General features: G+C 47.5%; 1 protein-coding gene across 2 annotated transcripts in view; it reads left to right on the top strand.

The window, feature by feature from the left end:
- The window catches only part of LOC141114443 (proton channel OTOP2-like), a 206,130-nt gene that overhangs the window by 54,218 nt on the left and 135,883 nt on the right, over nucleotides 1-16,029 (top strand). For both annotated transcript variants that reach the window (XM_073608118.1, XM_073608117.1), the window contains exon 2: nucleotides 13,181-13,317. In XM_073608118.1, the coding sequence (XP_073464219.1) occupies nucleotides 13,181-13,317 (137 nt within the window). The remainder of the gene's footprint in view (nucleotides 1-13,180; nucleotides 13,318-16,029) is intronic.

Below are 16,029 nucleotides of genomic sequence, written 5' to 3'. Positions count from 1 at the left end.
ATTTGTCACAGAATAGGGTCACTGGATCAATGTAATCCTGACTGAGTAAATCCCATATACATTATATTGCCCAAAGTATTGGGACACCTGCCTTTACACGCACATGAACTTCAGCTTCAACTCTTCTGGGAAGGCTGTCCACAAGGTTTAGGAATGTCTATGGGAATGTTTGGCCATTTTTCCAGAATCACATTTGTGAGGTCAGGCACTGATGTGGACGAGAAGGACTGGCTCGCAGTCTCCACACTAATTCATCCCAAAGGTGTTCTATCGGGTTGAGATCAGGACTCTGTGCAGGCCAATCAAGTTCCTCCACCCCAAACTTGCTCATCCATGTCTTTATGGACCTTGCTTTGTGCACTGGTCCAAATCATTTGGTGGAGGGCGGATTATGGTCTGGGGTTGTTTTTTAGGGGTTAGGCTTGATCCCTTAATTCCAGTGAAGAAAACTCTTAAGGCGTCAGCATACCAAGACATTTTGAACAATTTCATGCTCCCAACTTTGTGGGAACAGTTTGGGGATGGCCCCTTCCTGTTCCAACATGACTGCGCACCAGTGCACAAAGCAAGGTCCATAAGGACATGGATGAGCGAGTTTGGGGTGGAGGAACTTGACTGGCCTGCACAGAGTCCTGACCTCAACCCGATAGAACACCTTTGGGATGAATTAGAGTGGAGAATGCGAGCCAGACCTTCTCATCCAACATCAGTGCCTGACCTCACAAATGTGCTTCTGGAAGAATGGTCAAACCTTCCCATAGGCACACTCCTAAACCTTGTGGACAGCCTTCCCAGAAGAGTTGAAGTTGTTATAGCTGCAAAGGGTGGGGCAACTCAATATTGAACCCTACCGACTAAGACTGGGATGCCATTAAAGTTCATGTGCATGTAAAGGCAGGTGTCCCAATACTTTTGGTAATATAGTGGACCTTCAGTTAAACCAATTTAATATACAGTCCCCTGTATGGGAGAGACTTATGTAAGCCAAGTTATTACAGTGACACACGCAGTTAGCCACAGTTCATTACATGTGTAAATATGAATGACCCCTACACATACATTTTCTGTGGAATAATCACACTTTAAATCATGGACTATATTTATTGATTGCACTTTACAATATTGTCTATATAAATATAATTGTGATTTAGCACTGTCAACGCAGCTTGGTAGACTGGTTCTCTGTTCTTCTGCGACTCTATGGATAACCTTAGCCCCACTGACCCACCAGGTTAAGCAAATGGATACTGCACTGCGGCTGGGAACACAAATATAGATACTCTGCACACAACAAAGGTTCCGTATCAAAAAGCAAATATTACACTGGTTAGTGATAAATGAACACAATATATTGTCATGGGTTGCAGTACATAGCAGTATGCACAAAAAATGAGTAAGTAAAAGATTAGATCAACCACAGTTCACTGACAATAGGGTCTATTCACAAAAGCAGCTGTGGTATTTAGGTGTCCAGACACATTTTGCCTAAATATTGCATGCGATCCTGAAACTGTCAATTCACTATACTGTTTTGCAGTTGTAGCGAGTGCCCCGCTTTTCCCACGGCCCTGTCAAGCTGGCCACCTCAAGTGCATAGGCTCTCCTGAGGGAGAGAGAGAGACTGTCAGTGTCTGCAGGGATTTCTCCCCCCTCCCTTTTTCTCTTCACTGACTTGCACAGGCATCTGCCTGCCCTTCCCCTGTGTCCCTATTGACAGGGGGAGGAGAGCCATTTATCAGAGCCAGTCAGAAGGACTTTAGCAGCAGCAGTATCAGCTGCAAGGGATCCTGGGATATGTAGTCTCCATATCAAACAGCCCCATAGCCTTGTATGGGGGCAGGAACTACAAGAGCCAGCATGCTCTGGGGGTAAAGGAACAAAAGACTCCATCTTGCTTATCTGAGGGAATTCAGACACCACGAGGCAAGAGGAGAGATTTGACCCAGGGTAGAGGTGCTGCCTCCCAGGTCAGTCCACCACGTCCTTTCAGCCATCCACAGCAGGTTGGAACATCCAGCCTGAGAGAGGGTGTTCTCAGGTGCATACCCAGGCGCACCTACACCGACGGTGTGAAGAGTTCCAGTGTGAGGTGGCCAGTCGGGTCACCAAAAGAGCCTGCCTGTTCCAGGACAATCATTGGGCCTGACTGCAGGATTAGTGAGAGGGCACTTGTTCATCTGCAGGAAACAAGGACACTGCACACAGACAGATTTGCCTCACTTATACCTACACTTACCAAAACTTGGGTCTTGTTAATGGCCTGTTAAGTAGTTGTAGTGTCCACCTTACATAGTTACATAGTAGGTGAGGTTGATAAGACACAAGTCCATCAAGTCCAACCTTGTTATCCGGATACTGTCAGTATGCCACAGATACACGTTGCTAAGCAGGAATTTAAGTGGACCAACTAAAGTGGCTAGCCAAAGATCAAAGGCTTCATCCTTCTTCCAAGGGACTGAAGTTACTGGTGCCATACGATTAAAAACCACTGTGGTAGACTATTAATACTGTAGCTAGATCAATAAAATAAAATGAAATGTAAGGTGCAAGAATGGCAGTCGCTCACAAGATCACTATATGATAAATAGTGAGGATGAACAGCCTAAAAACACCTGAGTAATGTCATCGAGAAAATAGAAATTCCCATACAGTAAGGAAAAAATTGGCCACTGACACAATAATATAATAATCAATGTGACATCATAACTAAAGTGCAGCATGCAAGTATCTAAAAAAAGGTTATCACCAAAACTATGTGACATATAAAACACTCCAATCACTATGTGTTAAATATGTGCAAATTTCTGCAATAAACTGCAAAGTGAAGTGCCAAAGAATGTGACAATATATAAATCAATAAATGTGGCTAAGTAAATAAGGATTCGACAAAGTTCATATGTGCAAATAACAGTGTGCAAGATTCTAATGTAGATGGAAACCGGGTGAAAAATGGATAAATTAAACTACAAATCAAACAATGCAAAACAGTTCATATGTGCAAATCGCAAGATAGTGATCAATGAGTCAGAATGACAATATTCCTTCTTTGAGTGAATAAAAAAGTTCCACTGTGCAGTGTTCAAATGAAGCAAAGTAGTGACTCCTCTTCGTGTACCAATCACACAATAGTGAGCAGTGGCCTCTTACCTTACGGTAATGAGGTAATAGCATTTGGTATATGCCAGTAGGTGCTACCTCTCCTCTAGTCCTGAGCCACGGTGTAATCCTACAGGGCTTGATCCCTCAGTGGGTGTGGAGGAGGTACGACAAAAGAGAATACCCAATAGTGTGATATTGCTTGAACACTAATAATCTTTATTCAAAAAAGCAACTTCAGGGTACTCACATAAATGACAGTATAAACGGCATTGAATCCGACGAGCGGCGAACTCGTATGTCCACGTCAGAGCAAAGTGCCTATCCCGTCCCTACGCGTGACGTCACCAACACACGTGACTTCATCAGGGGATACATCAGGCCCTGAAAGCAGCCTGAATATAGTATTGAGCTATATTGCTCTTGATCTCAGTTATTGCTCGTCAGTTGGATTACTTGAATATATACTGTATTCCTTGTTACCCTTTTCCACAGAAATATTGCAGTAAAGGCAGTTTCTGTGTTTTATCATCAACACGTGTGTGTTTCTCATTGGTCCTTGCACTTACAGTACATACTTGCCAACTGTCCCGAATTTCCCGGGATATTCCCGGGATTTAGACCTTTGTCCCGGTCTTACTGATTATCGTGAAATGTCCCGGGAAATCGTTTTTCCCCGATTTTTTTGTAAAAAAATTTTCCCCACCGCTGATAGAGGTCCGCGGCACTGGTCAATTCTGTCTCCATCGCCATTTTATAGAAGACAAGCTTGTAAGAAAGAAACAAGAGGCGGAGCCCGGGTGGCAATGAAAGCAGAGCTCAATTTCTATTCCTGCTTTCTTTCCACCCAGGCTCAGCCTCTTGGTCCTGTAAATGGTGCAGAGATGAGCACAGTGACCATCCTGCCCAACAGAGAGTCCTAGGTCCCTGCGCTGCGCTATTCCTGTCTGAGTGAGACTCTGCTGTCTCACTCCCACTGGCTGCCTCCTATCACATCGCACCGCTCGGAGAGTCAGTGACTGCCTGAGCAAGCAACTCTCCGGGCAGCTGCACTCCCAGGTACAAGAATGGGGGTTCTGTACTCATGGGGGCGTCTGTATAGATGGAGGGGGGGAATTGTCCTGGAGGGTCTGTACTCCTGGGGGGGTGTACTCCTGGGGGGGTATGTGTACTCCTGGGGGGTTCTGTACTCCTGGGGGGGACTGTACAGATGGAGGGGGTGAATTGTCCTGGGGGGTCTGTACTCCTGGGGGGATCTGTACAGATGGAAGGGGTGAATTGTCCTGGGGGGTGTCTGTACTCCTGGGGGGTCTGTAGAAATGGAGGGGGTTGAATTGTCCTGGGGGGTCTGTACTCCTGTGGGGGTGTACTCTTGGGGGGGGGTCTGCACAGATGGGGGATGAATTGTCCTGGGGGTCTGTACTCCTGGGGGGGTCTGTACAGATGGAGGGGGGTCTTTACAGATGGAGGGGGGTGAGTTGTCCTGGGGGGTCTGTAAAGATGGAGGGGGTAAGTTGTCCTAGGGGGTCTGTACAGATGGAGGGGGGTGAGTTGGTGAGTTGTCCTGGGGGTGTCTGTACAGATAGAGGGGGGTGAGTTGTCCTGGGGGGAGCTCTGTACTCCTGGAGGGGGTCTGTACAGATGGAGGGGGGTGAGTTGTCCTGGGGGAGGTCTGTACTCCTGGGGGTGTCTGTACGCCTGGGAGGGTCTGTACAGATGGAGGGGGGTGAGTTGTCCTGGGGGGTCTGTACAGATGGGGGGTTGTCCGGGGGAGGTCTGTACTGATGGGGGGGTTTATCCTGAGGGGGGTCTACACTGATGGAGGGGGGGTCTGTACTTAGTGAGAGGGGTCCATACTGTGGGACGGGGGTCTGTACTGAGGGAGGGGATCTATACTGCGGGAGGGGGGTCTGTACTGAGGGAGGACTATGGGGGAGGGGGTAACGCCATGTTTTTCCGCACTGGGTGACACCAACCCTAATGACGCCACTGGTAACTAGGGACACCTGGTGTAAGGAGGAACTCTACTGGGGACAGCTGATGTAAGGAGGGACTCTACTGGGGACACCTGATGTAAGGAGGGACTCTGCTGGGGACAGCTGATGTAAGGAGGGACTCTGCTGGGAATGCCTGATGTAAGGAGGGACTCTGCTGGGGACACCTGATGTAAGGAGGGACTCTACTGGGGATACCTGGTGTAAGGAGGGACTCTGTTGGGGACAGCTGATGTAAGGAGGGACTCTAATGGGGACACCTGATGTAAGGAGGGACTCTGCTTGGGACAACTGTTGTAAGGAGGGACTCTGCTGGGGACAGCTGATGTAAGGAGGGACTCTGCTGAGAATGCCTGATGTAAGGAGGTACTCTACTGGGGACACCTGATGTAAGGAGAGACTCTACTGGGGAAACCTGATGTAAGAAGGGACTCTACTGGGGACACCTGATGTAAGGAGGGGCTCTACTGGGGACACCTGATGTAAGGAGGGACTCTGCTGGGAGCACCCGATGTAAGGAGGGTCTCTACTGAGGACACCTGATGTAAGGAGGGACTCTACTGGGGACAGCTGCTGTATGGAGGGACTCTGCTGGGGTCAGTTGATGTAAAGAGGGACTCTGCTGGGGACAGCTGATGTAAGGAGGGATGCTGCTGGGGACAGCTGATGTAAGGAGGGGCTCTGCTGGGGACACCTGGTATAAGCAGGGACTCTGCTGGGGACAGCTGATGTAAGGAGGGACTCTACTGGGGACAGCTGATGTAAGGAGGGACTCTGCTGGGGACAGCCGATGTATGGAGGGACTCTGCTGGAGACACTTGGTGTAAGGAGGGACTCTGTTGGGGACAGCTGATGTAAGGAGGGACTCTACTGGGGACACCTGGTGTAAGGAGGGACTCTACTGGGGACAGCTGATGTAAGGGGGGACTCTACTGGGAATGCCTGATGCAAGGAGGAACTCTGCTGGGGACACCTGATGCCATCTGGTGGCAGGTGATGTGGCAAGTGACACATTCAGGGCTTCCACTGATTCTGCATTATGGTGAGTTGAACCTATTTCATTTTATATTACAATGTAATATAAGAAATAATGCGCTTTAATCATCCTGACACCATACCAACCATGGTGTCGGGATGATTGAAGTGCCAACACCAGGTGTTTGTAATATCTTTACCTGCTGATTGTTAAACTTTATGGAATACACATATTTCTATTGTGATGTAGGATCTGGGCCTGCTGTCCCTCCATCCCTCTTTCTTTCTTTCCTTCTCTCTCCTTCCCTCCCTATTTTTCTTTCTTTCTTACTTCTTTCCTCCCTCCATCCCTGATTCATCTCAGACTTGAACCACACCCCATTTGAGCCACGCCCATTTAAGCCACGCCCACTGTTTAATTATACAACGCCCATTTTTCACCGCGGCTTGCTTCATTCGCCGCAGTTTTCTCCTTCCGCTATGTCACACTTACAAACGAATGCCCCGCCCCTAATTATAATAAGACCCAGCCAACAGACAAAAAAGTGTCCCTATAAATTTTTGAACAATGTTGGCAACTATGCACTTACACTATTGCCAGGTGTGCCAGAGGGTGCTGAGACTGTTCTTGGGGTTGAGAGGCAGAGTAGGGAACCAAACATACGTAAGCGGGTCCTGCGGGAATAGCACTACACAGTATTTACCTCAAAATGCTGAAAACAGTAAATACCGCATGATCAGGTGTTAAACTCAATTCGCAAAAACTCAATTCATAAAAGGAAAAAAACAATTAAATGCATGCGGTAGTTAAGTAGTGGACCACTTCAGCCCCGCAAGGATTTACCCCCTTAATGACCAGGCCATTTGCGATACGGCACTGTGTCGCTTTAACTGACAATTGCAGCGACGCTGTACCCAAACAAAATTGATGTCCTTTTTTTTCCCACAAATAGAGCTTTCTTTTGGTGGTATTTGATCACCTCTGCGGTTTTTATTTTTTGCGCTATAAACAAAAAAAGACTGACAATTTTGAAAAAAAACACACAATGTTTTTTACTTTCTGCTATAATACATATCCCAAAAAAATATATAAAAAAAATCTATTCATTAGTTTAGGCCGATATGTATTCTGCTACATATTTTTGGCAAAAAAAATCTCAATAAGCGTATATTGATTGGTTTGAGCAAAAGTTTTAGCGTCTACAAAATAGGGGATAGATTTAGGGACTTTTTATATTTTTTATTGTTTTTACTGGTAATGGCGGCGACCTGCGATTTTTAGCTGATCCTAAGTGGCACTTTTTGGTGACCAGTGACATCAATACAGCGATCAGTGCTATAAAAATACACTGACGCTGTATAAATGGCACTGGCAGGGAAGGGATTAATACTAGGGGGGTGATCAAGGGGTTAAGTGTTCCCTAGGGAGGTGTTTCTAACTGTTGGGGGGACAGACAGACTGGGAGTAGAGAGAGATATCGCTGTTCCTGATCACTAGGAACAGCTGATCTCTCTCTCCTCCCCTGTCAGAATGGGGATCCGTCTTGTTTACATAGGCAGATCCCCATTCTGCCTCTCTTCACCGCGATCGCGGGTGGCCGACAGATGTCGAGTACAGATACATCGGTTTGCGCAGCCGAGCCGTCTTGCCACAGTATATATGCGGAAGGTGGTCGGCAGGTGGGAATGTGTATGATTTTTAGCTGGTTGTTAAGGAGTGGGTGGCCGCTGCATCCACCAGTGTGAACCAGGGCTTATAGTTATAACAGAGTTTAAAACCACTTCCATACTACAGACCGTCATATGACATCCTGGGCTTTCAGTGGAGATATTATTCGCATCATTCAGATATCTTTTTTTCTCTACCGGCTCGACCATGCTATCGGTGAGCCGGAGAATGAATCGTCCGGCAGCGAGCGTTTACCATAGAGCTGACCAAGAACCAGATGGTCGCTGGTCATCTCTATGGCCTTCTGAGGCCAGGCGCGGCATTACGACGTCACTTCCAGCCCCAGCAGATGTAAACACTGATGTTTTTTTCTAATCTCAGACTTTCCAGCCTAGAGGCGAGATGTGGGGACTTGGCGACCCCAAATTTCACTGTCATGCCAATTTCCTGTTGCAAGGGATGTTTACATTCCTTGTAATAGGATTAAAAGGGATCAAAAGGAGAAAAATGTAAAATGTAAAAATTTTATTTTTTTAAATAAAATAAACAATAGGAAAAAAAATTAAAAAATTAAAGCCCCCCCCTCGTGCTCGCACGCAGTTGCAAACGCATACGTAGGTTGTGTCTGCATATGTTAACAACATGCAAACCACACATGTGAGGTATCACAGCGAACATTAGAGCGAGAGCAATTATTGTAGTACAGGACCTCCTCTGTAACTCTAAACTGGTAACCTGTAAAACATTTTAAACGCGTAGCCTATGGAGCCTTTTAAGTACCGAAGTTTGGTGCCATTCCACGAATGTTTGCAATGTTTAAGCGTGACATGTTAGGTATCTATTTACTCGGCATAACATTTTTCACATTATACAAAAAAATTGGGCTATTTTTACTGTTTTTGTTTTTTTTTATTCGTGAAAGTGTTTTTTATACAAAAAAAACGCATTTGAAAAATTGCTGTGCAAATACTGTGTGACATAAAAAATTGCTATGACTGCCATTTTATTCCCTAGGGCCTCTGCTAAAAAATATATATAATGATTGGGGGTTCTGAGTAATTTTATAGCAAAAAATTATGAGAGGAATGCCAGAATTGGCCCGGTATGGAAGAGGAGATTTTTGTTACAGTGATAACGCGCATTACTTTGGTAAAAAAAAAAGATATATGTAGCACCCTCCTAGGTAGGTGCTAGAAGAGAGTATAGTTTTGATCTTTCTGCTTACCAGGAAGATGGTCAGGTAAAACTTAGAGTGCTCTCTGCCTACCAGGGAGCAGGATCTAATGGTTAGGTCTGCTCATTGTGCTCAGGTGCAGCTCAGCTTGTTTGCCTGTCCCTCACTGGTCCAATAGGGAGGCATGTTGGACAGTGGGAGGGGACCTGACAAGTGAGTGCACAGGCTTTGTTACAGTCCTGGCAATTGGCATAGGAAAAGAGCTGCATTGCATGTTGGGATACTGTATATAAAGCCAGAGTACATGTGCTCAGAGTGAGTTTAGCTTGGGAACCGAGTCCAGGAGGGAGGGGGCGGCTGCTCTCTTCTTTGTGGAGGCAGTCGTGCGGCCCTGGGTGGTGGACCCAGGGGCCTAAAGAGAGAGAGAGAAGCTGAACCCATAGGTCCTGCAAAGCTGACTGGACGGGAGATACCAGGAAGGATCTGATTCTGCCTACTGTGAGTACAGATCTGTGTCTTTGGGGCCTGTCAAGTGAGGGCCCTTCAGTTAGAAGAGTCAGTGGATGGGTGTCAGTAAAAGGGTTGCTATAGTGTCCTGAAGATAATGTAGTGCATCAAGCCTGCTGCTAGTGAGAGCAGAAATGTTTAATTCCTCCATACATGTGACTGAATAGTTAAAATCCGAAAAAATACATTTAATTAAGGCTTGCACCTTGCACAGTATAGAATTTCATGTCATCTATGCCCAGTCTTGCCACAAAGAGTTAATCCAGCTCTGAGCAGTCCTCTTATCTTTTTTCAGTGAGATAAAAACTGACATACAGAGAAATATGAGTCAGTTCTTCCTACATGCTGTGAGTGACAGGTGATTTACATATCTCATGCACAAGCCTGAGAGAAGCATTCTGTGTGCTTCAGATCGCCTCCTCCTTTCTTCTCCAGCTCTCCCAGGGTTGGCTGCTCCACGCCTCAGCATGATTGGGCATGCTAAAGTCATGTGGTGACTTTTCTGGGTTTTGACTGGATATTAGTGATCGTAGCAGAAGTTCAGTGTAAGAAATACACAGGAGAAAATGCATGTTGACAAGGGGAGTGTAGAGGTGGGCGGAGAGTCTACTGACATCACGACTCCACTCACCGTGTTCCGGACAACAGACCCACCCATAGAATCTGCAGTTTTTCGGGTCTCATAACAGACAGAGGGGAGACATTTAACAGGTAAAGATACATGCAGGAGGCATGTATATCCTTATAGATAACCACTATGGCAGTAGTTTAGAAAGTGAGAGTTATATATATATATATATGTATATGAGACTGACTGTGTATATATATATATATATATATATATATATATATATTAAATACGCTGCAGCTAACTAAATCACCTGCCTGCCTGCTCAATCTAAATGACACTCTCTCTCTCCGTCCATGCTAACAACACACTACATGAGGCCGACGTGCACTTAGTCCCCCTGAGCCATGATTGGCAAAAGGAACCCCGCCTTTGGCCAATTATGGCTCTCTTACAGTACCTGACCGCGAGATTGTGTTTCCAGCGCGATACCATCGCGCTGGTTCTCGGCGACAGGGTACTGTGAATGTCGCGCTGGCTCGCTCATCGGGAAAGGAAAACTTTGTTTTCCTTCCGCGATGAGTGACAGGCAGCGCTGACAGCTGTCTGGTATGAATCCTGAGGCGGGAACACCGCGCCAAATTTTAAATGAAAAAACCGGCGTGGGTTCCCCCCTCGGAGGCATACCAGGCCCTTAGGTCTGGCATGGATTGTAAGGGGAACCCCCTATGCCGAAAAATCGGCGTGGGGGTCCCCCCCAAATCCATACCAGACCCTTATCCGAGCACGCAGCCCGGCCGGCCAGGAAAGGGGGTGGGGACGAGCGAGCGGCCCCCCCCCTCCTGAGCCGTACCAGGCCGCATGCCCTCAACATGGGGGGGTGGGTGCCTTGGGGGAGGGGGGCGCCCTGCGGCCCCCCCACCCCAAAGCACCTTGTCCCCATGTTGATGAGGACAAGGGCCTCTTCCCGACAACCCTGGCCGTTGGTTGTCGGGGTCTGCGGGCGGGGGGCTTATCGGAATCCGGGAGCCCCCCTTAATAAGGGGGCCCCCAGATCCCGGCCCCCCACCCTGTGTGAATGAGTTTGGGGTACATGGTACCCCTACCCATTCACCTAGGGAAAAGTGTCAATGTAAAAAAAAACACACTACACAGGTTTTAAGAATAATTTATTAGTCAGCTCCGGGGGACTTCTTCCGACTTCGGGGGGTCCCCTTCCGACTTCTCCCGGTGTTCGGCCTCTTCTCCCGGTGTTCGGCCTCTTCTCCCGGGCCCCACCGCTATCTTCTTCCAGCTCTATTGCCAGCGAGGGGCCCGGTCTGCTGCCGCTGTCTTGTCGCCGCTGTCTTGCCGCAGCTGTCTCGCCGCCGCTGTCTTGCCGCTTCTTCTCTTCTTTTCTTCTTCCCCGATGTTGACACGACGCTCTCTCCGACTCGAATGCTGTGTGCGAGCTGCGGAGCCATTTATATAGGCGGTAACCCCGCCCCCTTACGACGTCATGGTCCCAGCATGCGCAGGGACTCTGGCGTCATAAGGGGGCGTGACCCCAGAGTCCCTGCGCATGCTGGGACCATGACGTCGTAAGGGGGCGGGGTTACCGCCTATATAAATGGCTCCGCAGCTCGCACACAGCATTCGAGTCGGAGAGAGCGTCGTGTCAACATCGGGGAAGAAGAAAAGAAGAGAAGAAGCGGCAAGACAGCGGCGGCGAGACAGCGGCGACAAGACAGCGGCGACAAGACAGCGGCAGCAGACCGGGCCCCTCGCTGGCAATAGAGCTGGAAGAAGATAGCGGTGGGGCCCGGGAGAAGAGGCCGAACACCGGGAGAAGAGGCCGAACACCGGGAGAAGTCGGAAGGGGACCCCCCGAAGTCGGAAGAAGACCCCCGGAGCTGACTAATAAATTATTCTTAAAACCTGTGTAGTGTGTTTTTTTTTACATTGACACTTTTCCCTAGGTGAATGGGTAGGGGTACCATGTACCCCAAACTCATTCACACAGGGTGGGGGGCCGGGATCTGGGGGCCCCCTTATTAAGGGGGGCTCCCGGATTCCGATAAGCCCCCCGCCCGCAGACCCCGACAACCAACGGCCAGGGTTGTCGGGAAGAGGCCCTTGTCCTCATCAACATGGGGACAAGGTGCTTTGGGGTGGGGGGGCCGCAGGGCGCCCCCCTCCCCCAAGGCACCCACCCCCCCATGTTGAGGGCATGCGGCCTGGTACGGCTCAGGAGGGGGGGGGGCGCTCGCTCGTCCCCACCCCCTTTCCTGGCCGGCCGGGCTGCGTGCTCGGATAAGGGTCTGGTATGGATTTGGGGGGGACCCCCACGCCGATTTTTCGGCATAGGGGGTTCCCCTTACAATCTATGCCAGACCTAAGGGCCTGGTATGCCCCCGAGGGGGGAACCCACGCCGGTTTTTTCATTTAAAATTTGGCGCGGTGTTCCCGCCTCAGGATTCATACCAGACAGCTGTCAGCACTGCCTGTCACTCATCGCGGAAGGAAAACAAAGTTTTCCTTCCGCGATGAGTGAGCCATCTCGGCGCTGGCCCCTGCGACGGGGCTCGTAGGTGTCAAATCTCGCCGAGAAGTGCGGCGAGATTGACACAATATCGCGGTCACCTACTGTACCTGAGGGCGCTGTGATTGGCCAAAGCATGCAGGTCATGGTGCATGCTCTGGCCAATCATCATACAGCAATGCTCTGTGCACTTGCAGTGCATTATCGGCCGTTGTCCGCCGCTCGAATTTGGCGCGAACGGCCCATAATGTTCGGTTTTTGACGAACGGGCGAACAGCCAATGTTCGAGTGGAACTCATGTTCAACCCGAACAGAAAGCTCATCCCTAGCTGCAATCATTTGAGAAAGTGACACTTTTATAGATTATCAAGTGATAGCTGTTCTGTAAGTATGAAAATTTGCTCATTCATGAATCAGAAATTTTATTTGCTAAGTGAGATTGTGTCCAAACTGTACAATATGCCCTTTGAAATACAGCTCTGAGGTTCTTCAGTCATGTAGATCTTTAAGTAGATTTAACTTTACCAAAATATATTGGCTGTTTGCAGATTTTTCCTGTGGAAAGAAATGAAATGTGTGCACCAACTATACATACATTTATCTGATAAAATGTAATAATTATTTTGTACTTAAAACTTGCATATTAATTATTTCTCATTATTTATTATCCTTGCAGCGGGAATCATTCTCTTTGGCATCGGTTCACTTATTATGACCTCTTTAAAGATTGCATACACAGCTGTGTACACGGATTGCACAACGCCCACAAAAATAATGCAACCTGTCATGCAGGCTCTCTTCATCATTGTTCAGGTATGAGAAATTCATAAACTATCAGTTTTCACTTTGCAGTATCAGCCCAATTTAAAATAAAACATGGCGTATGCTGTTTCATTGCCCTGCATTAAATTTTTTTTTAATGATCAAAAATTCATACATAAAAACATTAGAGTATCTATCAGTGGCGGCTGGTGAAGTTTTAGGATGGGGGGGAGCCAGGCCCCACCCTTCCTTTTTGACCCCTCCCACTTGGTGAAAATGGGTGTGGTTTTAGCTAAATAGTGGGCCTGCCTCTAAGGTGGTGTAGTTAGTGTCTGAGTTGAACGAGGGGTGGAGGGAAAGGGAGAGAGGGATGGAGGGACAGCAGGCCCAGATCCTACACAACAATAGAAATATGTGTATTCTAGAAAGTTTAACAATCAGCAGATAAAGATACTCCAAACACCTGGTGTTAGCACTTCAATCATCCCGGCACCATGGTTGTTATGGTGTCAGGATGATTGAAGCGCATTATTTCTATTATCACATTGTAATATAAAATGAAATAATTCAACTCACCATAACGCAGAATCAGTGGGAGCCCCGAGCGTGTCACTAGCCACGTCGCCTGCCACCAGATGCCATCAGGTGTCCCCAGCAGAGTCCCTCCTTACATCAGGTGCCCTCAGCGGAGTCCCTCCTTACATGCAGCCTGTGTCCCATAAAATGCAGCCTGTGTCACCACCAAATTGCAGCAACATGTGTCACCACCAAATTGCAGCAGCCTGTGTCACCAAATTGCAGCAGCCTGTGTCACCACCAAATTGCAGCAGCACGTGTCACTACCAAATTGCAGCAGTATGTGTCACCAAATTGCAGCAGCATGTGTCACCAAATTGCAGCAGTATGTGTCACCAAATTGCAGCAGCATGTGTCACCAAATTGCAGCAGCATGTGTCCCCAAATTGCAGCAGTGTCACCAAATTGCAGCAGTGTCACCAAACTGCAGCAGTATGTGTCCCCAAATTGCAGCAGTGTCAAATTGCAGCAGTATGTGTCACGAAATTGCAGCAGTATGTGTCCCCAAATTGCAGCAGTATGTGTCCCCAAATTGCAGCAGTATGTGTCCCCAAATTGCAACTGTGTCACCAAATTGCAGCAGTGTCACCAAATTGCAGCAGTATGTGTCCCCAAATTGCAGCAGTGTGTGTCCCCAAATTGCAACAGTATGTGTCCCCAAATTGCAGCAGTGTGTGTCCCCAATTTGCAGCAGTATGTGTCCCCAAATTGCAGCAGCATGTGTCACCACCAAACCCCCTTCCACCCGTTACTTACCTTGCTATGTGTTGTCCTCTCCAGCGGTGTCTCCTGTGGAGAGCTCTGTTCTTCTCATACTTCCTGTTTCCTCGAGAGAGAGAGAGAGAGAGAAGCAGGAAGTGACATCATACTCAGATGTCAATCAAACCGCCCGGCCATAGTAATAGATACTAGCGCCGGGCGGAAGCTACTCGGCACTTCACAAAGCGCCGCAAGGCGGGCTAACTGCCCGCAAATGCAGCGCCACGTCTGCAATCTCGTGATTGCATAGACGTGGCGCTTCCCATAAGTGCACTGTGTCTGGCATCGCACTGTGTCCGGCGTCCGAACACAGTGCACTTAAGGACCGTTTTTTGTATTTTTTTTTTTTTTAAAGGGCCAGCTTTAAGATTTTTTTTTTTTTTTTTTTTTTTTTTACTGCCTGAAGGGGGGCGCACCCAGGCGCCTCCTATGGACGGGCCGCCACTGGTATCTATCACCCAAACTATTTTTTGGGATAAAATAAGCAATTGTCAGAATCTATGTTTTTTTGTCTCTATCAATTTTCATTTAGTTCCAATCTTGATAGCACAATGGGCCATGTTTGGAAAGCTCTTCAACATATGCAGTTATCACTTCATAGACAGTTGTCACCAGATAAGTGTCCCCACTGGAAGATTAGAGCTGTAAATTTTGGATAATGAGCAGTGAAATTTGATTGCAAGGCATTTCGCCAAATGGTACAAATATAATTTTGGCAAAATGTTCAGTAAATTGCATAAGGGACAATAGGAAAGTAAATTGTGGTGAAATTTTGTAACTCATTCCTATTGGTTACAGATGAGGTTTAAGTTCAGTGCTACCATGGGTTTGCAGCAGATTTTGTAGGTTCGAAATTTGCATGAATGCAGAAATTTGCCAGACCTAATTCTTTGTAAACTTAATGCACTATATGCCTTTGAACATAGGTCAACTGGCTTATGCCCCGTACACACGATCGGACTTTCCGACGGGAAATGTTGGATGTGAGCTTGTTGGTGGAAAGTCTGACCGTGTGCATGCTCCATCGGACATTGTCAGACTTTCCGCCAACAAATGTTGGCTAGCATGTTCTCAAATTTTCCGCCAACAAATGTTTGTTGTCAGATTGTCCGATTGTGTGTACACAAGTCCATCGGACAAAAGTCCAAAGTACAAACACGCATGCTCAGAAGCAGAAGCGGCCGGTCTTGTAAACTAGTGTTCGTAATGGAGAATTAACATTCGTGACGTGGCAAATTATGAAATCTCCAAATGCAGCACACAATTCTCTTCTTTAATAGGATAATAATGAAGCTGCTTTGCTGGTGATACTGATGGAGTTATTGCAAATAAAGTTTCAAAGGCTTTTTTTTTCTAGTGATATCAAGAATAATATTATTATGCTTTATTTTATTTTTTTCTGCAAGTTACCACAACACCATTATCCCC

This window comes from Aquarana catesbeiana, linkage group LG12 (assembly GCF_042186555.1).
Source record: "Aquarana catesbeiana isolate 2022-GZ linkage group LG12, ASM4218655v1, whole genome shotgun sequence".
Classification (NCBI taxonomy): Eukaryota; Metazoa; Chordata; class Amphibia; order Anura; family Ranidae; genus Aquarana; species Aquarana catesbeiana.
Note: the sequence above shows the minus strand (reverse complement) of the source record. Positions and strands in the feature narration are given on the sequence as shown.